Below are 27124 nucleotides of genomic sequence, written 5' to 3'. Positions count from 1 at the left end.
TAAAGCAATTGTTGACAATATTCCATCACTTTGAAATGTAACAGTGCAGTCTTGGGAAAGAAAATTGAGACTAACAAAAAAAAATTCTGGTTTCTATAGTGTAGTATTTAAAAGCAGTTATTTTGCTTATGTTGTTAATTCTTATGTACATATTGTTACATACACTTATTAGAAGTAGCTTTTGACAAAAGTGTCAAAAAAAATAAAATGCTCAAATGTAATTTGTGGGTTTTTCCCATAATAACATGGGGGGGCCACCAGACCTCCACAAAACAGAGCCTTCTCAATGTGACCCAGGATATCTGAAGTGGTGCATGATACTATCTCAGGTCAGTTTGCTGCTCTCTTCATCCACCGTCTCCTCCGCTGGTTCCCCCTGCCTGCCAGTGACATCACTCTGGCTGGGGCTTTTGATTGGCTCCAGCATCTGGCCCATGTTGTTGTAACCGAACCAGAGGGGCGGGTCATCGACGCTGTTTACCCAGCACTTCACATGTGGCTTCAGCCTCAGGGCCGCCGTCCTACACACACACACACATTATTTTTCTTCGTCAGTAACTCCAGTGTACCTTAGGGGTGTGTGTGTGTGTGTGTGTGCCCAGGCCTACAGGCGCTCTCTCACTTGGAGATGCCACAGCAGTAAGCCAGGGTGACGCTGCCCAGCGGTGGGCAGATGCGCTCCAGCAGACGGACACTCCGGTCGCTCAGCCGCACACAGCCGCTGACGTCCAGCTCCCGCAGGTAATGCAGGCCAGCCGTCAGGTACTGCAGCGCCACGTCGGTCATCTGCCAAGACGGCGGCGGATAGAGAGAGAGGGAGAGAGGTGGATATGTCACATCCGCTTTGACCTTTTTGTAGTACCGTACTTTTGGTACTTTTCCTTTGTTTCATTTTAAACTGCTCTGGAAATGTAAATGTTAATTTCCCCTGCTAATAAAGTTATGTTGAATCTAATTGAGAAATATTTAGAGAGGCCGATGGAGTGGGAGAGGGAGGGAGATGTCGATTCGAGACGTGGAATGTATCGAACGCAGGAAGCACAGATAAGCACTCACGCGTAATGAGGAACAAGCGTGTGTGTGTGTATGAGTGTGTGTCTGTGCAGCGTGTGTTCGGTGTGTGTGTGTGCGGCATACCTTGGGGCAGCCAGCCATGCGCAGGCTGACCAGTGCTCTGCAGTAGAAGGAGAGGGCCTTGATGGCGTGGTCGGACAGACCCACGCAGTGAGAGACGTCCAGGTGGCCCAGGTCTCTCAGACGCTTCAACAGCTTCTGCGCACGCACAGAGACACATAAAGTGTATCTCACATACTATTCCAATATTAACAGAACAGGAAAAGGAGTGGTGTGTACCAATATTATGAAGGAACAAAGTATGAATCAATAAAAAACAAGCCACACAAATGACTAAAACAATACAAAACACACAAATAACAACAAACAAATCTGAATAAAACAAAATAACTGAACCAGAGCTGAGCTGAGGGGCCGTACCTCAACGCCAACGTCTGTGATGTGGACACACTGCGAGAGCACCAGCCTCCTTAGACAGACGCCTTCCAGAGCCCCCAGCCCCTAAACATCCAGACAGGGTTTCACAGACACGTCCCCACCACGGTGCCACCACTGCAGCAGGACGTTAGTGGAGGTTCAGGAGGGGCTCAGACTAGTAGGGATTACCTGGTCCTGGAGGCTGCAGCCACTGAGGTCCAGGGAGCAGAGCCTGCTACCGGTCAGACACTTCAAGCTGCCGTTAGTCAGACTGCTGCAGTGACTCAGGTTGAGGTGGAACAGTTTCAACATCCTGAAGGATCAACCGTGCACGCACACGCACACGCACACGCACACGCGCACGCACACGCACACGCGCACACACACACACACACACACACACACACACACACACACACACACACACACACACACACACACACACACACACACACACACACACACACACACACACACACATCACATCACATAGACGCTCAATGAATGAAGCCCAAGGGGCATGTTCCAGCAGGGAGGTGTGAGTGTGAGTGGCAGTATCTGTGGAATGTGTGAGTGAGTCCAGGTGTACTTCTGGGCGATCCTCATGACGGAGATGTCCCGGACTCTACTGCAGTGACTCAGGTTCAGCTCTCTCAGTTTGGCTGCAGCGGAGCCCTCTGTCAGGAACCGCACACCGACATCGCTTACCCTGTCACAGAGCGGCAGACATGTTCGTTCAGAACCACTGGCATGCCCACTACAGTTCCCTGTATTACACATTGTATGTAACAGAGGTTTTGTGATATGGTGTCACTGTATACTCAAAATATATCAAATCTATATACATAGAGATTTTGTGATATGGTGTCACCAAATGTGTACACCAAATGAGCGGTATTACGTCCCAATTTGTGTTTGTTTTGTCACTTCAATAAGGGAGCCAAACCGCACCTTTAAATTCAGCTGTTTCTCAGGTGTGGTGGCAGGTGTGGTGCATCAATGCTAAATAAGCAGGTAGCCAGGTAACCATATCAGCCAATAAGAAGTTATTCATCCAATAACCGAGAGAGAGAGTAATCTAATGCAGTGTTGGGGTTTGGTTGTCCTTTAATCCCTCTGTCGTTGCTTTTGATTGGTTTCCCCGTCATTGGTTTCGGTGAGTGCTAATTGGTTAATTGGTTAATTGGTTATTGGTTGTGTTGGGTGTGGTGATGGAGGTTGCCACCTCCATCTCAGCAATTTCCTATATCTGTTTGATTTGAGGTTGAGTTGTTTATTTTTTATTAACACATGCATTATCCTTTAGATTCACTTTGCGTGTGTATGTAAGTTATTGGGAGTGGAGGTGGGAGAATACAATTGCAGTTGTAACCCCTGGGCGGTCATCACACATGCACGCACGCACACAGCATAAAGAACATTGATCGAATTAAATGAGTAGCTGCAATTCAATGCACACACACTTGTTGCAATGTGAGATGTCTAGGTAGTTCAGGTTCTTCAGGGTGGCTACAGACTTCAGGCATGCGTCTGTCATCCTGGGGCACTCGGCTGCATGCAGCCTGCGCAGACCGGGAGAGCTGTGACACAGGGCCTTCCAGCTGCTGTCCGTGATGCGGCCGTTTCCTGCAACCCAACTCACAGAGATGTAAGAGGGAACCAGAGGAGGGATAACCTTTGTAAGGTCGGTGAGTGTGATAAGAGAAGACGTCGATTAGAGTTATGGTTAGGGTTAGAGTTCAGCATTGTAATTGGTTAATAATGTGTTGATGGCTTTGCCAACTTAGATTTCAAACCACTCCCAGGCTTGTTCCTGTTCGGGAATCCTGTCAATCAAATGCATGCACACAGTGTTATCATAACTCTAATGCAGGCCCACTCCTCAATGGCAGAGAAACAGGAGGGAGGGAGCGTTTTCTTTGTTTATTTCTCAAAATCTCTCACTCTTTGAAACAATCAAATCTGGCCTACAGCCACTCAACATACAGTGTCATTGGATGGGATGGGACCATAGCCTCACCCTCCGTGCTGAAAGCCTTGAGTTTGGAGACTTCTGCAATGGCCTTGAAGGCGGCGTCAGACAGATGAGGCGTGTCCAAGAGGGAGAGGGCGCAGAGAGAAGAACACCGCGCGATCAGACCCTGTTGAGGAAGACCAGATCTGAGCTGTGTTCTGTTATCTACTGGGCTAGGAGAACTATTGCTTTCTGGGATCTACTGCTCTCTTTCATCTACTGCAATCGGTGTTCTACTGCGTTCTGAGGCTTGATAACCAGACCCTCCTGAAGATCTGTTGTGTTCTGTGAGGCTGTGAGATAACCCTCTCTTTTATGTGCAGGTTAAGATTCTTAAGATTAAGATTGGTAAAGAAAGGCTTTGGTGTTGGTGATGCCGTGGTAAAGATCAGGAGGAAAGCAATGGATCATGATGGGATTAACTCCGGAAAGGTGCTAAAGATCTTGTTTACCGGTTATCCTGGACAGCTGCTTCTAGAGAATAACTCTAATTATTTTCCAATCCCTTATGCACCTGTGATACAGCGCCCAGACATGACAATCACTATTCATTTCAAGGGCTGGGATTTTCAGGCAACCCACTCAATGATTTGGTTTGGCACTTTACATGAGCATGTTCAGTCTCCAATTTCAAACAGTGCGGTTTCTTTGTTTTTGTCCTACTTGCATCCCCCTTCTCATACCAAAAGCAGTCAAGCATAGGGCGTGGCTCCATGCCAGGTCTGCTCAAGAGTCCCGGACATGGGCTAGCCAGGTGACGGGTTCACACCCATTGACATTGACACCCATATTTCAGTGTGTTATATGGAAAGTCCTACTTTCCAAATCACTGTGAAACGTTGCCAAGAGTGAACGTACTTACCACAACACATCTATCAGACAGCGTGGCCATATCATTGATCACAATCTCTTTGAGTGATGGGCATCCTGTTGAGATGTATCTGAATCCATCCACTGTCATCTAAGACAAACGAAACATGATTTCAGAATATGTCTGTCTCCGGGCTGGAATGTATAGGATGCAGCCGGTTAAGAGTTCCCCCTCTGAATTTATTTAACTGTAAATCCATAGCATCTGGAAACAGACTGAGTATAAAGTGTCGCATGTGATGGGACGTGCTCTTGGTGTGTGTAGGTGGGGTAAGGGCAGGGGTGTAATCTAATACAGCCTCCCTTTCAAAAAAAAATCTAGCATTCTCTCTCTCTCTCTCTCTCTCTCTCTCTCTCTCTCTCTCTCTCTCTCTCTCTCTCTCTCTCTCTCTCTCTCTCTCTCTCTCTCTTCTCCTCATACGCGTACAGTTTTCCAGCAATTTGAGGCAGAGTTAGGAGTGAGAACACAAGGTTAGAAGACAGCGAACGGGAGACTTCATTCACATCAAGGAGACGTGGATGTTGTAATCAGGCTCTACAGAGTGAAGCAGAGCAGAGAGAGGGGATTTATCAGCAGCACGGACCCCAGACCTGTGTGCAGCCAGACAGGTTGAGGTGGACCAGGTCGTGGCAGCCCTTCCCTGTGGTAAGATACTTTAAGCCTTTATCTGTGAAGTGCTGGCAATAGGCCAGACTGAGGTACTGGAGGCTCAGACTGCTTCTGTCAAAAATAACAGACATTTGAAGGGTAACAGATTGTGATAAAGACGAATGGACATAAAGACAATATATAAACTCCTAATTATTCTCCTGTCAAACATGTGTTTGAAAATGATTCGAATTTATTTGATTTTTTTTTTTTCTTTGACAGACCCATTTGAGTTCAATGGTAATCTTTGTAAACAAATTTCTTAAGTCATTTCCTACGGCCTTATGTTATTAGAAATTGTGCTTTTTTTTTGCAGAACCACTTTAGTTCAATGGTAATCTTTGTAAACAAATACTTTTCGTAAATTCCTATATCCTGAAATGATCATTTCCATTTCTGGGATTCAATACACACAATCATTCCAAGTCTTAACATAACCGTCTTTCCTTGTTCTCTGACTCACTATGAACTCCCATTTAAACATACTTCTAGCATCTTGCCAATCTGGCGCTGGACTGTATTTCTCCAGCAGAACAGAAATAGTACAAGTTCTGGGAACGAGACGGCATGGGGCCAGGGCGAAGGGGGGCTCAGTACAAGAGACTGGAGGGTACGGTAGTAGAGAGGCAGACTGCGATGCTAGTCTTAACCTGCAGACGCCGCGTACCTTGAGAGTGCCCGCAGGACCTCATTCGTCACCGGTGTGCAGGAGAGGTTGAGGTAGAGGAGGTTGGGACACGCCTCCACCAGGCTCTGCACCATCATATCCTGAGGGTGGAACAATGCATTTGACTCCCAAAACATCCAGCATATGGTCGTGTGATGGGATAAGTGTGTCCCTGGAACATCTCAAAGTACAACATGTTTTTCTTTCTATAAGACCATTCAAAGAATGATTGAGAAGGATTATCCCACACAAAAACATGAAGGTTGTGTGGTGTTGATGTCATCTTTCACCGACACTGAACATTTGAGTAACTTAATAAAGAGGGAGTCGGACTCAGTAACCACTTCCATGTGTTCAGCAAATACAGCGTGTGTGTGTGTGTGTGTGTGTGTGTGTGTGTGTGTGTGGTTGGCATTTAACTTACAGTGATATTAGAGCACTCTGACACGTTGACTTCCTGGAGGTTTCTGCATTTATCTGATGCAGAGAGCGAGTAAGGGGTGGAGCAAATAAATAAGTAAAATCAGAATTGTGAACTAAACGTAATCAGTTGCCATGGTCCTTTGAAACACAACCCTTCCCCCCTCAGAATGTCAGTCATTTCTAGATGTCGAGCTTGGTTAGTTTCGGTGTATTCTATGTATAATGCAGAGGAAGGATCAAATGTTGTCTTTAATGCAAGACAAGTCAGTATGCAAGATATTTCCCCCTGATCCCCATATGGAGCTCATAGTTTAAAGCTTCATCTGAGAGGTCGTACCGCATATTCAATACTGTGCTGCCATCCCTCAAGCAGCACAGCAGCTGTACCAAAATAACAATAAGAGACTGGACGTGCTGGTCCCCATCTGCTTCTGTGTTGCAGTCTGTACTTCAGCTTGGACAGTCATTCCAAAGGATCCCCATCGCTCCAAGTGCTCCCCAGCTGGAGAGGCCGCTCCAGGGTCCAGCATGCACCTCACCTCCTCCATCCTCTGGGCCGTGGTGGTCCTGCTCCTGTTCTCGATGGCTGAGATGAGAAGAGCCGGACGGGGCAAAGGACTCAAAGGAGTGAGGAATGGCTTGGCACGGGACAGGTGTGGATCATCCACTTGTTCATCCTTCTGCATATTTAGCTGACACATGGATTGCAACATTAAGTGTACACAATCGTTGTTTGTGCGTGAGTGACAAACTCACAGCACTTGTCTTGGACCGCCATGGTAGGTGGCGAGGCAACAGGCGCCATGGCAGATCCGGCGCTGCCAGGTTACTTCCCCCGAACTGCACAGAGTCCCTGCAATCCAGGGACGTCTTTCTGGACTGCCAGGAGCGCGGTCTGATCTCCATCCCTAGCTCCAGAAGCTGGTCCAAGGAGCCCAAGCATCTTCTTCTGGCCCGCAACCGGATACGTATCCTACGCGACGGGGCCTTCGCCGGCTTTGAGGGCCTCAAGAGTCTGGACCTGCAGCAGAACCAGATCTCCGTGGTGGAGGAAGAGGCCTTCCGGGGCCTGTGGCGCCTCAAGACGCTGCTCCTGCAGCACAACAAGCTGGCCGTGGTGAGCGAGGAGGCCCTGATCCCCATGCCCAACCTGCAGTACCTGCGTCTCTACGACAACCCCTGGAACTGTGGCTGCACGCTAGAAAGCCTCGTACAGACCCTGCAGGTCCCAAGCAACCGTCACCTAGCCAACCACGCCAGGCGAGTCACTGCACACAAATGATGGTCACCGATTTAGGAGATGCATTCACCTTGGCACAGGTCATGGAGGGGCAGTTGGAGGTTCAACAGTACAGAGAAAGGTCTTGAAGGAGCAGGTAGGGGTTAGACAGTGATTACATATACAGGTCCTCAGGGAGAAGGTAGGGGTTAGGCAGTTATTACAGATGCAGGTCTTGAAGGAACAGGTAGGGGTTAGACAGTGATTACAGAGACAGGTCCTTAAGAAGCAGGTAGGGGTTGGACTGTGATTACAGATACAAGTCCTTAAGAAGCAGGTAGGGGTTAGACAGGGATTACAGATACAGGTCCTTAAGAAGCAGGTAGGGGTTGACTGTGATTACAGATACAAGTCCTTAAGAAGCAAGTAGGGGTTAGACAAGAATTACAGATACAGGTCTTGAAGGAGCAGATAGGGGTTGGACTGTGAATACGGACGGGTCATTACAGAGCAGGTAGGGGTTAGACATCTTGCTGAAGATTTATTATTAGCATAAATTATTTTGGATCTCGTGGGTCATATCCTGGGGAAAGCTTATATGACATTTATACGACATAACCCATGGCCTGAAACCAATTTTCTTCTGGCAGGTGTACAGAGCCGCTCAGGTTGAAAGGCAAGAAGCTGAAGCAGGTTGATACTGAGTTTCTGTGCCAGGACTCGGACCAGGGCCCCCAGGACGATCAGACGGACCCCTCTGAGCCTGGAAAACCCAGTGGGATCCAAGGCAAGCCGGACGCCACCGTCTCCTGCCACGCCTACCTCTACCCAGAGCCACGGCTGGACTGCAGTCAGAGAGGTGCTTTTACAGACTGATTCTCCACCACCTTTGATTGGTTTTAGGTCTTTGTATTTTCACAGATACAGAAGATGTTTTGGTTTTGGGTGAATGGGCCACGTGTTTGTTATGCAACAGAAAGATTAAGAGAAGGGTTGTAGAAATATGGCCTTGATCATCAAGCTCACACATTAAAGCCGAGAACAGCCCTCTGACATTCTCTTCTTTGCATTCCCAAGGAACCACGGTGGTACTATCAGAAACAAGCAGCTTGGATCTCTCTTGAGAGTCACAAACACATTTTAGCATCTCAACTCACTGCCAAAGTTGCACAGCACAGATGGTGAAACAATATTTCCCCAGCAAATACCACGATGGCCCCGTAGAATACGAACATCTGAGCGAACAATCATGATGCAACGGTTGGGCGTATTGCATAACATACAATACAGAATAACTCTGTCCCTCCCTTCCCAGATTTGACCGAGGTTCCAAGTGGTATTCCGGATTATATCGTTCATATGGACCTGTCTCATAATTCCATTCGTCAGCTACGAGCCAGAGATTTCCATGAAGCCCGGAGCTTGAGAACATTAAACCTCAAGGACAATGACCTGGAGCACATGGAAAAGGGTAAACACTTTTTATTCCAAATATCTAACCCTGATATAAACAGAAGGGAAAGAAGGGATGGTGAAACATAGTTTCAAAAGACCTCTGAAATATAGCTGTCCACTTTAGAATATCATTAGGTGTAGAGGGGCAATGACTTAGAGGAACACGCCAGGGGCGTATTATAAACATAGTAGACATTTTGAATGGGAAACAGAAGAGGAATGTTGGCCAGTGGACAGAGACCCGTGGTTTTCTGGAGAATAATACTCAGACCAAAATGTTGGTCGGAATATGAAATGACATCCAAGAAAGAAACCATGAAAAACTAAACAAATCCAGCACAAATGTCAGCCTTCTGGGAAAGGAATATTCTTTGTTTGATAATAACCATAAAACCATTAGCTGTCTGTCCCTTTATCTGTCTCTCTGTCTCTCTCCGTTTTCTATCCCAGGCTCTCTGTCAGGCCTGCTCCACCTTCATGAGATGGATCTGTCCGACAACAACTTGCACTTTGTTCAGCATGGCGTCCTGGAAGACCTTTACTTCCTGTCCCTGCTGAAGCTGGGAGGAAACCCCTGGGTGTGCAACTACAGGTGGGCTATTCTCATCTGTACAATAAATAATCTAATCAGTGGTAAAAACCTTCCAGGTCCAGAAAGTGAGAAATTCGCTGCCAAGTCTTTGCTCCAGCATTGCAGTAAACCATTATGTGGGCTATATAGTCACTGTGATGCGCCATTGCTGAAGTGGGCGGACAGTCCACACACGACCATGGCATTTATGGTCACTGTTGGCCGTAACATGGCTGTGGACACGCTGTTTGCACACTTTCAGAGAGGCAAAATATGGGACTAATTGCTTTAGGAACCCTGTACCCTTTGATGACCTTATTGGTTCACACAGTTCACTCACGGCGACAATAAATAAGGTTTAATGTGTATCCGAGTCTGCTGTTTGGCAACAGACTCACAGTCGGGAAAAAATACCAGCAGGACTTTTATATTCTGGGCATTGAAGGGAAGTCACCACAGTCCGGTTTTGTGAGCTGAGTCTGTTACCTAAAATACATACTGAACAAGGTACTCTTTTCAGCATCCACTACATGGTGTACTGGCTGCGTCTGCACCCTGGGGTGAGGATGTCTGGCCTGCAATGCCGTTCCCCTGTGCAGCACATGGGGGAGCGGGTGGAGAAGTACGTGGACTCCTATTACCGCGCGTGCCCAAAGGAGGCGCAGCGCAGCCAGGAGGAGCACGAGGAGCTGGGGGACATGGACCCTGAGCTGTGGGAGAGCCTCCTTGAGGTGCAGGGGACTCTGGAGGAGAACCCGGAGCCCAGCCACCTCAGAGGGCCCCAGAAGTACCAGATCATCAGACTGTCCTGACTCCACTGAACATCCAACCTCCACTATCTATATGAACCCCCCTCACACAAGCAATACAATCAGTCTGTATCAGATGGAGAAACCGACCTTTAGAATGATCTATAGTTGATGATCCTTATAACTTCATTGCAAATATACAAATGAAAAATTAACTTTTTGACTATTAGATAGTTGCTTGATAACATAGATATTTACAATTTGCTGGGATAAATCACTTGGATATAGGGACTACACATGAAACCGGTGCAGCCGTTGCACAGAATACTCACTGATGCATGTCAAGCTAAGCCAGGTCAGGGACGTGCAGCCGCGTAGGTTGAGGTTGGTGACAAAGGGCCGGTACTTCTGGAGAATCTCCTTGACCGTCAGGTCAGTGATCCAGTCTTTTTCTACAGAGAAGTTTACCTGCCAGAGTCAGAGACATTAGGAGAAATCCTCAACACTTGTGTAGTCCGTATGTGTTGCTGCGGTTCAGTGTCATGGGGTGAGGACCGCATACAGAGATGAAAGGGGAAAATGTAGGCCTACCCGACTCCACAGATGCCCCGACTGTGTGATGGCTCTCCACGTACTGCACACTAGCTCACATTTCAGCAGGTCTCGCAACTCTAAATACTGGAAGATCTGAAAGCACACAGACCTACTCATGGATTTGATCTATTCCTCACTGAACAGCATTCTGTTTCTTTAGTAACCAACGTGATAAAATTGGTTACTATCACGTTGGTTACTAATGATAAGCATTAAAAAAGCTTATCATTTTTTAATGATAAGCTTTATTATCATTAAAAAAATACTTCCAGCAATCAATTATTTGATGTGAATTTTGGGCGTTGTGTAGAATTACAACTGTACCCGAACTGCTCTCTTGAAGTGAACAATGCTGTTTGATATACGGATTGATTTGAGTCTTTGTGGTACAGCTATGCCTTTTGGACATATCCGGTACTTATCAGTTAACCCATGAAAAAGACGAAATTACTTTTTTGATTTTAAAACATGTTTTAAAATCCTGCGTACTTTATAAGTTATAGAGCACATATTATATATTATATCCCTTGTTTATTAAGAAAAGTTATTGAGAGAAAATGTGCTATGGCATGTTTACAAGATTCCATAGCACTTAAGACGTATGTGGTGTTATGACTATTATAATTGCAAACATACTATAGTTGTTGTGACGCATGAAGATACACGGCAAATCAGTCACATGTTGAACTTAATGATTATTTACATATCAGTGCACACAAAAACTCAACAACGTAAACAGCAGAAGTAAGTCAACTAGTCGTAGTTTAAAAAGAAAAAAACCTGTAGGGTCCTGGAGCTGAACATGTGGTATTAACTAAAGAAAGAGCTTTCCATAAACATACACCCCTGGAATGGCAATGTCAGATATGATATATATGGCCATAATGAGATGGGAATGGCTTTAATCAGCAGTCCTGGAACTAAAGCAGAGTGTTTACTGCGCACTGTAGTCTTATGCAACACACATGACCTCATCGCTGACGGCCTGTAGGGCACGGGAGACATCCTGGGCCCCTGTACAGTACTCACCAGATGAAGAATGCCCCTGTACAGAGCCCTCGTTACTTTAAAGACAACATGAAAAATTACTTGTTCATGCTAGTTTTTTAACCAAACATTTCAAAATAAAAACTAGGGGGGAAATAAAGAAGGTTGTACTATTTCGTTTTTTACTCAAATCTAACTTGCTGACCTCTTAAGAAATATTTATTTGATCACGACACAGAGTGTATGATTGGGAATTACATTGCAGCCACTGAAAACACAGTGATGTGATCACAATGAAAAGAAAGCATGAGGCAGGGGCCCCTGACCTCTCTGAATGACCATATCATATTCATCCCTCATATTGTCTTTTACAAATGTGTCACATTCCAGATGCCAGATAGGCGCTCAAATTAACCTATATATTTGTGTTTTTAGCTTGATCTTTGTTATTTTTAACTCGGCATATAGTTTCCTGCAAAAAGATGGATGTCAGTGTGATACCTTATTGGAGAGCTTCCCGGGGAGAATGGAGACACTGTCACATCCCTCTCCAGCCTGGTCGCTCATCTCCAGCACACCCTTATCCAGTGTCTGGGGTACACCCACGGAGCAGCAGATTAGAACACACACACACACACACACACACACACACACACACACACACACACACACACACACACACACACACACACACACACACACCCCTCAAACCTCCAAGTATTCCTTGGTCCTCTTTGATTCCTTCACAGCAAAGCTCCATATGGTTATTATGCGTTTAAAGCGGATGCCATTGAACACTTTCTGAAGCTTCTCAAAGACCGCTGAAAACAACAGAAATCCATACTTAAATCAGATCATATTACAGGTTATGATTGTCCTACCTGTCTTATAGCCTTAGGATACATTCGAGAAATCAAAATATGCAGGTAAAACTTGCTGTATCAACTGAAACTACAAATGATTCCCAATGTGTAGTTCATTTTAGTGGACAAAACACCTGAATGAGATGTAGTCACCATTCCTTATGAGGACAAAACGGTTGTGTCTATAACTTCTAGGTTTAGTCCGGTCACATACCTGCTTGGACGCTCTTTCTGAATCCTAACCAGCGGATCCAACTTGTGAGTGCTAGGCCCTGCCGTTTCCTCCCGTAGTGCTCTCCAGCCAACCTCATCTTCTGGTGAAGCTCGTAGGCCTTCCTCTTCCTTTGTGTGATGTACTTCACCCATTGTCTACACACACACACACACACACACACACACACACACACACACACACACACACACACACACACACACACACACACACACACACACACACACACACACACACACACACACACACACACACACAATCACTTGTCATTCATTATTCACTCCTCAGGATCCACAGAGAACACAAGGGGAGTTGAAACAGGACACTGGGGGCTAGCCATTGAGGGGGAAAGTGAGTCATATAGTATGAAAGCTCACCCGTTTTTGCAGTCTAGTTTTATTTTCTTTGGATCTTATTCTGGTACTATGGTGGCATTTTTCACTAGGCCTTGTTTATTTGTATCAGCTTCTCCATGACCATCTCTAAACATCACGAGGGAATCCCAGGTGTAGAGCTCTGAACACACAGTCTAGCTAGGCTTACACAGAACTCTCCTCGCCCCATCTACGCTTGAAAAGTTCAGGCTGTGACTCACAACTACAACAGCTGTCTACAATGAACTAGTTGAACAAGGTACTCTTTTTAAGCAGTTGGATTAATTATCGAAATTGTTTCCCCTTTTCCTTGCTCTTGCATAAGGTTGATTGGGTGAGTTAAGGAAGCATTAGGCGGAAGAAGTGAGGGAGCAGACAGGGAGCAGGTGAGTGTGTGGAAGTGGAATAAATGGGATCAACATTCGGCCCAAGGCACCGGAAACCATTTTTTTCCCCAGAGAAGCATAAAAGGCTCTTGTATGCTTAGATTAAATGTTTGGCCGATGATAAGATATATGCTGCCCTTATTTCAAACAGTGAGGCTTCTGTTCAAAGATAATCGGTTGATAACAATGAATTCAAATCTCTGAATCTATGCTTCCTTAACCCTTCAGATAAACCAGAGTGGGCCACTCCTGTAATGTTTCTCTAGAGCCAGCCGAACAGGGCTATATATCCAATAGACATAATCGGAATCAAAATGCTAAAGACCGAGCAAAGGCTACAGAATGCAACCTGATGTATACGCTAGTTCTTCCGGGCCCAAAGCTACAGCCCCTAGTCCCCAAGCAGACCACGTCTTCCAACAGAATATGTCTTCAACTTCAACTGATAAACATAAAGACAAATTAATTATGTTAATGAGTATATGCTACTTAACAGACAAAGAAGTTATCTTTCCATCCCAGCTGTATGACCCAAACAAGTAAGCTGGCCTATCAGATCAGATATGGCACCTGTTGCCAAGGAGACGCAGAAGGCAGGTCTGTTGTCCCCTCTCCAAGTGCCTGTATCTAACAGGTAAGATTAGACCATTCCATGTTGGATTTGGTTTGTCCACCCACAAGCTCTTATAAGGTGTACTATACAAAGCAGTAGGTTCCAACCTCCATCCATGTGGCAAACGTCAACTGTCAACATTTGCTGTTCCACAAATGAATGGGCTATGGAAACGAGTTTATTTTGGAGCCAAAAAATGAATGAATTATTAACAGCAAAAGTAATAAATACCTTTGAGATACATTCGCTTGCAGTACTCAAAACCTACCTGAAGCAATACTTTGTTAGATGTCTTCGGTAACAGGAGTAGGCTTTCTCTAACAGATATGTGGGCAGCTGGGAAGATAAGGTGCTTTTTTTTAAACTCAACATTCTTCATCTGGTGAGTACTGGATTTCAAATGGATTCCAAGATGGGCTGAAGGAATGGAAACCACACAGTAGGCCTACCGAGTCTTCGGCCTCCTTGAAGATGGAACGCACCCTGCCACGTGTCAATGAGGTTTTTGCTATTTGGTTTTCTGCATCATGAGCAAATGTGTACCTTGAAACACATGGTTTTACAATTGACATCAGCTGGAAATAGTCTCTATAATAACTTCTTCAGATGGTCTACAGACAAATAAGGTGCAGAGATACAGTATGTGTCATATTTAAACCAAATTGAAAGAGAATGCAGATAATATAAACGATTATCCGATGTTCGATCTCCAGCACAAATGCTATAGAAGAATAGAGTTGCCAAAGTGTCCCATATTAATGTTAACACTCATATTTCACTTGTATGATACTACAGGGACAGGCTGCTCATGCCCACTACTCTAAAAATAAGAATTACGAATATTATGAAGTAATTAATACTATTACAATTAATAGAAATAAGCTAACTTTGGTTAATGGCAAAACATTGCAATAAAATACAGTTCTTGCAGTGTACTCCAACTTTTCCTTAGATATGAAGTAGACCAGCCGGATCGATTTTACAAAACAGTATTCTTTCGATAGAAAACTATCATGAATTGCGACAGAAATGTGGGAGGGAAATGATAACTGGAAAGAGAAGAGAGTATGCCCACTTTGGCTCCACATGTATTTCTGGAAGACTTTTCGGCCCTCAGGCCTTGAAGATCAATTTGAGAGATCAAGTTGAAGAATGGCAGATTAAGTTTGTTCTAATTTAAAGTAACTCTTACGTGAGTATAGGGTATTATGATGTCTGTTTTAAATAAAGCGCCCTTCATTATTTGAGTATTTATTAATATTTTGCATGAGAAAGAGCGCCACCGTGTGTCAATCTCTTGGAACAACAATGCAAACCCTGAGCCGTTACCAACCAGTCAATGTCGTGGAGATTATGATGTCCTTGAAGGGCAACAAGTTTATTTTCCAGAAACTGTATTGGATCATTTGGGCTTGACAAACATGAAGCTGTCAACAGGGCCTGTTGACAAGAAAGTGTATGCGGAAGTAAGGCCTATGACAATCGATTTTACGCACAACAGCAGTAGTCTATTATGCATCTGACACAAATGCATTGTGATATAGATTAACATACCTGATAAATTTGCGGCAGAGAGTGTTTTAGCACGTATTGTTTAACTTTCGCGTTTTGTAAGGGATCCATGGCGTGCCTTCGTATGAAGCTCCTTTCTCACGGGAAATCTTTCTAGGTTTGACGTTGCTAGGTGACCATCACACCAAATCCAAAATAATCTAATCTACTCAAAAGTAATGTTGGACAATGATCAGTCACTGAGTGAAGTAAAAAATAAATAAACGAAACAAAACCAATGTGGATAAATGTTATCCAGTAAATTAATACATTCATAAATAAATATAGTTTTTGGTGTATAGGCCTATTCATATTTTAAATCTTAATGACGGGGAAATGTATTTGTATGTGGGTAAAAACAATCTGAGGTCCGTCCAATTAGACACCTGTGGCTGCCTCTGAAACCACGTGAAAATTTCATAAAACTTTTATTAAAACAGCAACATTTAAAAAACATTGAGAGACGGCAAAGGCCTGCGTATTGGTTAGAGTCTAACCAATACGCAGGCCTTTGCCGTCTCGTCTCGAGCTTCTCGCTCACAACCAATCACGTTCTTCTGGAGGTCACTAGTTCTTAATTGATTTCAGCTGCGTCTCCCCCGCCTCTCCTCATAAAGCGCCCCCACCGTGACGGATGTTAATCGTTTATTTTGCGTTGGATTGCGTGGGCTGAACAATCCGGACATCGTGGCCACCGACGTGGACCCCCGCCACCGGGACACACGCAGTGAGTAACGCAGGGTACTTCCTTCATGAGCACTGCACACTCTCCCCATCCTCCTGTGTCTGTTCTCGCCCCTCTATTGTACATGTTTTACCGCTGGAGGTTAATGTGGATTTGCTGATGGAAGTGGTAGTTTGTGTTGAGTGGTTTATCTATGGGATCGACTGACTAACTAACGCTGCGGACCGCTACAGCACCGACCACCACACTGGGAAGTGTCCTCTGCTCACTGTGGAAGCAGCATGGAAGAACTGCAGCAACTCTGATGGAAACGAGGACCTCCACGCTGTTGAACACACTGTTCTAGGCCTACTACAAACCGAGTCGGTCCCACTCGGTTAAAGATCTCGTGGTCAATGCAGCAGACCGCTGGACCTGAACGTCACCTTCTGCAGATACTTCACTGCCCTCAGGAATCCACGGATAACTTGAAACATGTCCGACTCCACATGTCTGACAAATCCAGGATGGAAACTTGTGGAAGGAAGAAAGGGGTCTGTTTTTGCTCAACCCATAACCCCACTGAGCCCTTCTGTGGAAACCTGTCTGACTGACCTACTGACTGGGGGCCTGTTGATGTGTGTTTGGTTGGTCTGGTAGGTTTGCTGCTTGTGATCTGAAAGGTGGTCCTGGGTTAGATGCGGTGTCTGACTTGCACACCACTCTCCCAATTCTATTCTTCTCTTTACTACTTTTCTACTTTCAATACACTTGCTGCTGCTGCTGTTGACCGCTGGTGGTGCAATGTGGTTTTTATTCGTGTTTGTTCTGTGGACTTTGCATTTGTATTTTAATGAACATGTTTACTGCCTGTTAGACCTCGGATTGGCAAACCTAAACTCCTTCACTGGCAAAATGTAGATGCAAATTAAATGCCAAAATTAACATTTCAATATTCGTTTTGCGTATTTCACCAATAGCTTCGGAACTAGACGGACCTCGTATATAATTTGCTCTTCAAAGATGCGGTCAGGCGCCCCTCCGTTATATAACGTTTTCTGCCCGGTACGAAATAGACCGACCAATAGCAACCCTTTAGGCTATCTAATGTGAGGTTGGATATACGCAACATGTAGAGGTGTTTCAACAACAAAGATGGAAGTTGGTGAACTAAAGACTGTATATGTTCACTAAAAGTACGAACGACTACTACTCAAAGATTTTGAGGAATATGTATTTCTGCATCACCCGTTCCAATGCTATGATTAGTAGAGGCCTATCCAATAGCATAGCATCGACCCATTTTAGATCGCGCCCTTTAGACACGCCCCTTGGAAATTGATCAACGCAGAGGATCCAGAAGGATTTCACAACGAGTCCATTGGAAGATATCGAGGAACATGAACATCACCAATGAAGGTGAGTAACGTTTCCACTTGCTATAGGAATTTAGTGAAGCACTAAATAGTTAATAATAATAATAATAATAATGATAAAATGTGGTCACCATTTATTTACTTTTTGGGTAAGACTTGCTTTACTAATATAACCGTGTTAAAACCGCATTCATTTACTTTTCTTGTGTAGTTTCCCACTATTCATTAAATGTTTTATAGAAGTAAAAAAGTAATCAATAGAACTATACACATTTGTACAACAATTAATCATTATACAGGATTTGAACATTATCTATTCAAGCTCATGCTTCATAATATTTCCAAGGATTGCAGAGTACCAAATGATTTATGAACAGTTGTTTTTGTTCAGGAGCGGATTGTACTCCCAGAGGCTTCAACAGAGCGGGTCTGGAGCTGGGAGCTGCAGGTGGATGTTGGCCAGGAGCCGTTCAGTCCTACAGGAACAGACGGGTGAGCCGTGGAACTGCACATCCTATAAACTCCTCCTTGGCGTGGTCAAACGGTTCAGAATAAAACTGGAATTCAGTCATTGGTTGTGATTGGCTTGTTAGGCAAGCGTTCTCAGCCACTAGGACTAGTGTCCTTATGAAGATTAGATGTGTGGCTGGGTTTGGGAGTTTATAGGAAATGATACTTCTCAAGAACGCACAGAATGGGAGAAGATAAGCTATTGACATCTGAGTGAGCGAGGAGAAAAAAATCTCCAGTGTTTATATAGATTTTGTCTTGTTTCAGTAGAGGTGATGGAGGCGGTCGTCTGGAGGTCCGTGGCGGTCGTCTGGAGGTGCTCGCCGTGAGGTCCATGGCGGTCGTCTGGAGGCGCTTGCTGCAGGTGGAGGGAAGGCCGGGAGCCGTGCAGCCCAACGGATGCAGAACGGTGAGACACGGAACTGCACAGCTGCACATTTTTTCTAGGCTTGGTGAATTGTTTAGAATTAAAACTTTGACATGCAGCCACAGCAACTCGGAGGTGTTCTGAAAAATGTCAGATGCATTCTCAGCCACTAGGACCAGCTCCAGGATGTAGGCTAGGTGTGTGTAGCTGGCTGTTGGGTTAAATAATACCTCACTCAAGACTGCACAGTAGGGCATCAGTGAGATCTGTGGGAGCTAAAGCAGAGGAGGAGTTGATATCTGCATCATGTACGGGGAGAAATGTGCTGTGTGCAAATGGAACGTGTCATTCGCCTTTCAGAAGGACTGAGGCAGAGGGTGGCCTGGAGGTCCTGGAGGCGTCCAACCTGGAAGGGGCGGCATGGAGGGCCAGGTGGCGGCTCCTCATCCAGTAAAGTTAAACTCATCTTCAGTACATCCATGATGAAAGGGGAGAAATGTTCCAGTGTGCAACTGGAACTTGTGTCTCACATTTCAGAAGGGCCTGGAGGCGGCCAACCTGGAAGGCCTGGAGACGGCCGAGGTCCTGGAGGCAACGGCGGGCCTGGAGGTGGAGGCCAACCTGGAGGTCCTGGAGTCGGTGGGCCTGGAGGCGGTGGTGGAGACCAACCTGGAGGCGGTGGTTGGGACCAACCTGGAGGTCCCGGCAGTGGCGTCCACCTGGCGGCGGTCAGCCTGGAGGGCCCGGGGGCGGCGGCGGCGTCCTGGAGGGCCCGGCGGCGGCGGCGTCCTGGAGGGCCCGGCGGCGGCGGCGGCGGCGTCCTGGAGGGCCCGGCGGCGGCGGCGGCGTCCTGGAGGGCCCGGCGGCGGCAGCGGCGGCGGCATCCTGGAGGGCCCGGCGGCGGCGGCTCCTCATCCAGTAAAGCTAAACTCTTCTCCAGTGCATCATGAACGGGGAGGAATGTCCGGGGTGCAAATAGAACGTGTGTCACATTTCAGAAGAAATGAGGCGACGTTGCGGAGGTCCAGGCGGTCGGCCCGGTGGAGGTCCTGGAGGAGACGGTCCCGGCGGTGGAGGACGGCTGGGGGTTCGGCGGTGGAGGTCCGAAGGCGGCTCGTGATTAGACCAAGCAGCTCCTCATCCATGGAAGGTAAGCTCTTTCTCCTTTATTCATTTATTCAACAAGGTTAGTTTTGTTTGGCGGGTATGTTGCTTTGATACTAGGGGCTTCTTCTGTAACAAACTTTCTAGAGAATAAGATCTGACTTCAGCCAATCAGCGGGATGTCCTTGAACAAGAGCCAATGGCTGAAGGTGCTTTAACGCATTCTTTTGTCTCGCTCCTCTACTATTGCTGTAATCAAGCTGGATGGCTATTTTGCTCCTTCTACTGACAAAATCAAGTCTGCCACCTGGTGGCTGATGAGGGCGTAGCAACTCGGGGTACATTGAAAACATGATAAGAAGAGCCTGTTTTTGATGGTTGGATCGTACACCTAAATGTTTTTACATCAAAATATCGCCGAACCCCATGTTCGACAATGCTTGTTTTCATCCTTTCGATGTTTAGCTTTGATTTATCCTTACCTTTTCTTGTGACCCATTCCCCTTAGGTTCAATTAAGTTGACCTCTCCTTTTGGAGACTTAAAGGGAGACCAGATGTGAGGCAGCTGGGTGTCATGGTGCAGAGACCCAACGCTGGTAAATATTTACTTCCTCCTTGAACAGACCAAACGTGTCAAACAGCAATTGTATAATCCCTCCTGATCCAGATGGGGCTGTTCCTGCATTTATAGACATTTGATTGCCCTTTACACTGATTCTACTATTTGCATCAATTTACTTCACAGTACTGAACTACACCAATGTGTCCTACTCCCATAAACCCTGAGGATCCCTGGATGGCTACACCAGCACATTAATCCACACCCAACATCAACACACAGTGCACACTCTATAGAGCTCGTAAATCCGCCCCTTGCGGCGGGACCTCGTGAGATCGTAAGATATGACTGGGTTTCAATGGAGAGAAAGTAATTATTTTCTCCATTTTATGTTGCACCACATTTTGGGGGAAGAATGTTTGAATCAATCTTTGTCATTTATTTCTGTACTCCATATCTGTAATCCCAGCTGTTGTATTTTAACACGGTACCTGGGAACCCTCTTTATAGGGAGCGACTAGAGGGACGAGGCTGGAAGCAAACCTGAGCCTGGATCTTAACCTTCTTTCTAAACCTAATGCCGCAATTTAACCGCAAATAAAGTGAGGCCTAAAGTACCTTGACTCTCTTACCTAAACTTGCTTGCCTAAACTCGCTTGTCTAAACTCGCTTGCATAAAACCTAAACTCGCTTGCATAAAACCTGAACTTGCTTGACTAAACTCGCATCACTTGCCTAATACCTGAACTTGCTTGCCTAAACTCGCTTGCCTAATACCTGAACTCGCTTGCCTGAACTCGCTTGCCTGAACTCGCTTGCCTGAACTCGCTTGCCTAAACTCGCTTGCCTGAACTCGCTTGCCTAGACTCGCTTGCCTGTACTCGCTTGGCTAAACTCGCTTGCATAAAACCTAAACTCGCTTAGCTTGACTCGCTTGCCTGTACTCGCTTGGCTAAACTCGCTTGCCTGATACCTGAAGTCGCTTGCCTAATACCTGAAGTCGCTTGCCTAAAACCTAAACTTGCTTGTCCAAACACGTTACACAAAGTTAACCATCCATAATCTTTAACCCAAACCAGACTTGTCCCTGGGTCGCTCCACTTTAATTTAGAAGTTTCTTCTTTTACCTCATCTGCGTTTTGAGTTTCATTCTTTGAGGGCTTGAAGTGCTTTGGAGGATATTTGAACCTTAGTTTGCCGCATCAATAAACATGCTTTATCTTTACCCATTTTGTTTTGGATTGCATTTCTATGTGTAATCCGGCCAAGTGTTCAGTGTCCTTACATGTGATGTCTATGGTCTGACGATAATCTGACCTCTTCATGAAGCAGAATGTGTGTGAATGTTGTCCCGTGAGCTCCAGGCTCTCTGTGGGCCTGTCAACGTCTCTTTAGCAAAAGGTTGGAGAGTGAAATTATTTTTTTTGCCATTTTCATGTGTTCCTGAGTATTTCAGACCTGTGGTGTTTCACATGAGACCTTAATGGGAACTTTTCTTTTTCTGCCTGCATACGTAATGCCTACATTAGTAGGGTGATCACTGTTGATCCCAATATTGATCATTAACCACCTCATTCTTTGGGATTACAAATCATGTAATTTATGAGCATATTTGCAAATGTCAGATTGTGTAAAAACGAATGAAATGTAACCTGCTTGATTTAAAGAAAATAAAACATCCAAAAATTATAAACCTGTTTTGTGTTGCTCTCTTACCATGTGGAAATTAGCAGAATCTTAATGACGGGGGAAATGTATTTGTGTGTGTGGGTAAAAACAATCTGTGGTCTGTCCAATTAGACACCTGTGGCTGCTTCTGAAACCACGTGAAAATTTCATAAAACTTTTATTTAAACAGCAAAATTTAAAAAACATTGTGTGGTCAATGTGTTTGAACGGATCTAAAGTGACTCCTATTTCTCCGTGCTCCACTCTCCCCCCCCTCTTTTCTTATGTCTATACTGCTCTTCTCAGTTGTGCTTCTTTCTGTTCTTATATCTGTTCTCCTCTTTATTCTCTTCTGTCTCAACTACTCTCTATTCTCCTCATTTTTCTGTGTTTTCTTCTGGTTTAGGTTTTTTTTTTTTCTAGCGTGTTTTGCCATTATCTTTTTGGCATTCTTCTCTTACTGATCTGTCTCTCACTATTCTGTCTGACCTGTTTTATGTTGGAGGATTGCTTAGACCTTATTGATAACATCATATTATGTTGCTTTAAGATACTTTACTCTGGGTTTTAATGAATGCATGTTATTATGAAAATATAGCAAGAGTAATCATAACAAATAAAACAAAATGGAAGGAAAAACACAGCCAAGGTCTGCTATAAGGCCTTTTTATTTTCTTATTTTACATGCTTTTAATTTCTATAGTTGTAAGATTCATTTGTTAAAGATGTGCATTTTAAAACGTGACTTAAGCCAAATAATTGTATCAATGTAAAAAATATTAATGAAAGAATTGAATTTAGGGAAACCAACTCTCAGCCTGGCCTGTCTCTTTGTCAACTAGTGTTTACATGTAAAGTTAACTAGCTGGTTAGCTTCAGGCCAGCTAGCCTTGCTTGTGTCCTGCATTCTGCTACTTCAAATAAGTGAAGTGCTGCATACTGGATCAACATTGATGCTCTAGTTAATGAAAGCTTCTGAGCAATAGCTTATCTTTGACTGAACCGTTTACTTTCCACACACAGTAGGCTGTCTGGTTTATGCATAGATAGCTGACCTCATAGTTAGGCGATAGCCATGGCCAAGGTTTAAGAATCGCCGTGCGCTGCTGCTAAGCGATCGTTTAAATAGTCCCCTGACTTCACAGCAGGGTACTTGTTCGAGCCGTCGCAGCAGGTGATGAGGTAGTCGTCATCAGGTTGCACGAAGAAAGCCAGAGATTGACGAGTACTGGAGTCACCAGCAGGGGGAAGCAGAACCCGGTGGATCTGAAAGGAGTTATCAAACAGTTTTAAACGGGCTTGAAAAAATAATAATTATAATTATATATATATATATATATATGGGACATACCATATGAAAGAATAATGTACCCAATACATGCCAGTCAATACATATCTTGTATAAAATGACAAAGGCTAGATTTGGTAAATGTCTCAAAGTTGTCAAAAGTAGGCCTAATTGAAAGAAATTGGGCTTGTGTCTTCCCAAGAAGATTTTTTGTGCAATATATACCTGTGCCGTGGTTTTATGAAGTTGTCGTGCTGCTGCTCGCCAACCAACAAAATGAAAATGGTGAATTCAAACAAAACTGAATTTTAAATGTTAAAGACAAACTCACAGCTGAGATGAAGTGGTCGCTGGTCCACCGCTGCATCAGATCAGCAATATTGATCAGGACCGTTCCTGGTATGCAGGGTGCTGGGATGTACTCACCTGAGGTACTGAGCACCTGGAGGAAAACGGATCAAGGCTGAAATACAAAGTTAACCCCCCTGAAAAGCACACATGTTCTTTGGCCCCTTTTTTTTTTATGGAATTTTAGTTTTCTGTCGGACAGTGTCGAATAGTTGATGAAACATATCCGTAAGTGGTATCCCTGTGAATGTGAGGAGCCAACTGATGTGCCTGCGGGTGTCTGTGACTTTGAGCCAAGTATTTTATGTCAATCATGGGTTTGCTTTATAGCACAAGTCATACAGATCTTGTTGATCAGCTGGCCCAGTGCAGAGGTGTGTGTGTGTGTACCTGCAGGCCTCCAGCTTGGCCTTGGAAGACCAGGGTGATGCTGCCGTAGTCTGAGTGTTCCCCACAGCGTAGCTGGCCCTCCTTCACCAGCTCACTGTTGACTGGTGGGTAATATAGAGAGCGCAGGGTGGTCCCGTTCTTCTCACCTGTGGCAGTACACAACAAGACTGCTCATCCCTCTGGAACTCCATCCCCCTGGCCATCCGTAACTCTGATTCACTGCAGTCTTTCAAAAGTCATCTCAAAACACATCTCTTCAACATCACTTACAACACCTGACAAAAAATGTCCACCCTCTCTCTTTCTCACTGTCCTATCTTTCTCTGTATTGTTGTTTTTGGATGTATGCATGTATGTACTGTACTGTTCATTTGTATCCTTTTTTTGTTTTGTTTTTTGTAAAGCGTCTTTGGGTACCGAGAAAAGCGCTATATAAAACCTATGTATTATTATTATTATCAATCCCACCCATCGTACACCATTTTTATTTGGGAAATCTAGGAACACGCTGTAGTTATTTTTCCATGTGTGTGTGTGTGTGTGTGTGTGTGTGTGTGTGTGTGTGTGTGTGTGTGTATACCTACCGCCACTTATCTACAAAACATTTTTAATTGTGGATACCTTTATGCTTCTGCCTGTGCGTTTTAAGTTGAATTCTACAGAATCTGAGAGCTATGGTAGCTGAGGGCTGCCAATGTGCAGCAGTATCTTATCCGAAGCACTTGGTATGCAGTTCACAAAATAAACGAGTGATCGACGTAGCTTAGACAGACATCCTCTCTGTCCCACTCTGACACTCCTGAGAAAGGAAATGTCTTTGGAAGCATGGCTTAAAACGCCAAAACAGTTGGCAGTAGTTAGTGCTTATAACCGCATTAACCAATGTTAATGAATGGTTCATTCACGTACCCTTTGTTAAACGGGTTACTATCTTGTGGTGGTGCTAAACTTTCCAGACGGAGAAAGTTTGCTAAAAAAATATTGGAATACTTTTTGTATTTTGAGATCTGTATTTGACTGTTATTACTTGATACACAATGTTAGGTCAATGCAGAGGACATACCTCCTATGTGGCGGTGAGCATGGAGGAAAACCTCTGGCTCCAGACCCAGACTGATGGCCATCACCCTCAGCACACGCAGAGACAGCTGCCGACACCGCTGGTAGAAAGAGAGTTGTCTGTCCTCGAACGCAGGCGAGGGCCAATGCTAGGCGGGTAGAGGAGAGTCAACACCATTAGTCAGGACTTCTGGATATTGTCACCAATGTATTGTTTGAGGCCTTCCTGTCACTCTGCAGATGTTAAAGGTGCTTACTATATCATTATGGAAGGACATCGAGTTGAATGCTTCTTTTAAATCTCCGGGGCGACGTGGATTCAAGCTGATGTCATACTTGCATGTTAGAACATTCGTAATAACAAAACCCAATACGAGTTAACAAAACACAGTCCAGTAGGCTTGAGTTCTAGTGATTATCCCCACCTTTCAGCCTCGGAAGAGACCCAGCCATGGTTAGGAAAATTAGCAAAACTCCCTCTGCGGAAAGGAACCTTCATCTCCACTGGTTGGAGAAAAAACGTCTTGGAGATGTCCATAACTTGTTCAACCTTAAAACACCAAAAGCCATTTAGTGAGGGAGTTTATGTGGATAAAAACCCACACTTTAACAATGTACAAGAGGTCGAGAAGGACAATGTTTGAAAGATAAAGACTTCATTATCACTTGCACAGATGTAATAACAAAGCCTGAGTTGGTTTGCAAAGAACCCCTGATCAGTAATCAGGCTGGTGGGCCAGCCTGAAGTCTCATTGTTCCTTCATACAGCAATATATAAAACTGCAATGTAAATTCAAATACATGAAGAATATTTAGTTTTGATCAGAGGCACTCCCTTTAATTTTCACACCCACACCAACAACAATGGCCATATATGTTTAAGTAAACAATGCGACACTCAGAATTAAAGAATGTAGCCTACTTTTTAAAGTTAAATGCATAAATCTGCTGCACTTTGAGAGCAAAATTAAGATGCTAGATGCATGAGGAACTTAATGTTCTTGCAAACTATTCTGTGCTCCAGTCTACAGTTTAATCAAACAAAATGTCATTATCAATCCGAGGGAACTGTTCACAAATCCGTTCGCACGGATTTACACCAATGTGTAGATACGGCGTATGTAGATACGGAGCCTCTCTCACATGGGTAGTAGTTAGTCACAAGGTAAGAGATGGTAACGATTGCATATTAACCATGGTTTCACAAAATTTGACCTTGGATAGTTAAGAGATTTTGTCTAATAATCAAAACTTCTATGCAGAATATGAATAGGATTTTCACTTCCGGAACCCCACTGTTGCGCTCCATCGGCACCCCGATAAACTATTTCCCGAGGCTCGCGCTTACCTCTTCTTGTGTAATCCCAGTGTTCTTCAGATATACAAAACCGATTTCTGTAAATGAGGATTTTAATTGCCTTCCCAAGTCGACAATGTGCTCGTCTAAAACACTATTTTCTCCCAGGTTGCACGGACTAAAATCTATAACTGGTATGTTCATTTTGGATTCGTCGAGTTTCTACGAAATATTAAAATGAAATTGGTTCAACAGCTGGTTTATTTCACGTAGTCTACACCTTCTAGGCTTGTCCCGTGCGCCCAATCGCGGTCACTGACATCCTCCAATAACATGCAGCTGCAGCCCTAGACAGTGTTACACCGAATTCTGCGACCCACCGAAAAATGTGACCCCAGGGAGCGCTGTTGTATATTTTCTGCAATATGCACGAGTTGGAAGCGTAGACAGGCATGACAAAAACATATTTAACTTATAAGATCTCCCCCCAACCAATTACCTTTTTATTAAAGGTTTTTAGTAAATACATTTGATTGATTTGATTAGCACTTTACAGACCCATACAATGGATAGGGCGTTTAGTACGGTCCTTCACCGTTGCTTCTTTACCAATAAAAAGCTACAGTCAGTGTTAAATTACGCTGATTTACCTCTGATCATTTCCTATTATAGGCTACTGTGTAAAATTCTGTTTAGAATTAATGTTAGTATCAAGAAAAGAAAGACCCACCGATGGGGGGAGATCTTATGTTTTATTTATGTTTTTGTTACAATGCACACAATGC

General features: G+C 44.6%; 3 protein-coding genes across 3 annotated transcripts; 1 reads left to right on the top strand and 2 right to left on the bottom strand.

Annotated features, from left to right (window-relative positions):
- Window positions 1-117: 117 nt before the first annotated feature.
- fbxl13 (F-box and leucine-rich repeat protein 13) lies at window positions 118-15886 on the bottom strand. Its single transcript, XM_060061835.1, has 21 exons — window positions 15712-15886; window positions 15491-15597; window positions 14607-14700; window positions 14426-14493; window positions 12767-12921; window positions 12401-12510; window positions 12191-12280; window positions 10700-10795; window positions 10441-10576; window positions 6116-6168; window positions 5692-5792; window positions 4967-5096; window positions 4368-4466; window positions 3512-3632; window positions 2955-3117; window positions 2081-2200; window positions 1681-1804; window positions 1495-1575; window positions 1138-1272; window positions 623-786; window positions 118-521 (listed from the first exon to the last, which is right to left on the bottom strand). Exons 1-21 carry the CDS (start codon window positions 15778-15780, stop codon window positions 326-328), a joined length of 2412 nt encoding a protein of 803 aa, XP_059917818.1. The 5' UTR covers window positions 15781-15886; the 3' UTR covers window positions 118-325.
- Window positions 4774-10323, top strand: lrrc17 (leucine rich repeat containing 17). Its single transcript, XM_060061795.1, has 7 exons — window positions 4774-5021; window positions 6557-6767; window positions 6898-7374; window positions 7984-8192; window positions 8649-8804; window positions 9239-9380; window positions 9880-10323. Exons 2-7 carry the CDS (start codon window positions 6643-6645, stop codon window positions 10169-10171), a joined length of 1401 nt encoding a protein of 466 aa, XP_059917778.1. The 5' UTR covers window positions 4774-5021; window positions 6557-6642; the 3' UTR covers window positions 10172-10323.
- A 6735-nt stretch (window positions 15887-22621) lies between the features above and the next one.
- LOC132465098 (uncharacterized) lies at window positions 22622-26731 on the bottom strand. Its single transcript, XM_060061821.1, has 7 exons — window positions 26391-26731; window positions 25468-25592; window positions 25300-25366; window positions 25047-25191; window positions 23984-24129; window positions 23577-23687; window positions 22622-23223 (listed from the first exon to the last, which is right to left on the bottom strand). The coding sequence occupies exons 1-7, from the start codon at window positions 26541-26543 to the stop codon at window positions 23044-23046; spliced, it is 927 nt and encodes a 308-aa protein (XP_059917804.1). The 5' UTR covers window positions 26544-26731; the 3' UTR covers window positions 22622-23043.
- Window positions 26732-27124: the final 393 nt, after the last annotated feature.

This window comes from Gadus macrocephalus, chromosome 9 (assembly GCF_031168955.1).
Source record: "Gadus macrocephalus chromosome 9, ASM3116895v1".
Lineage (NCBI taxonomy): Eukaryota > Metazoa > Chordata > Actinopteri > Gadiformes > Gadidae > Gadus > Gadus macrocephalus.
Note: the sequence above shows the minus strand (reverse complement) of the source record. Positions and strands in the feature narration are given on the sequence as shown.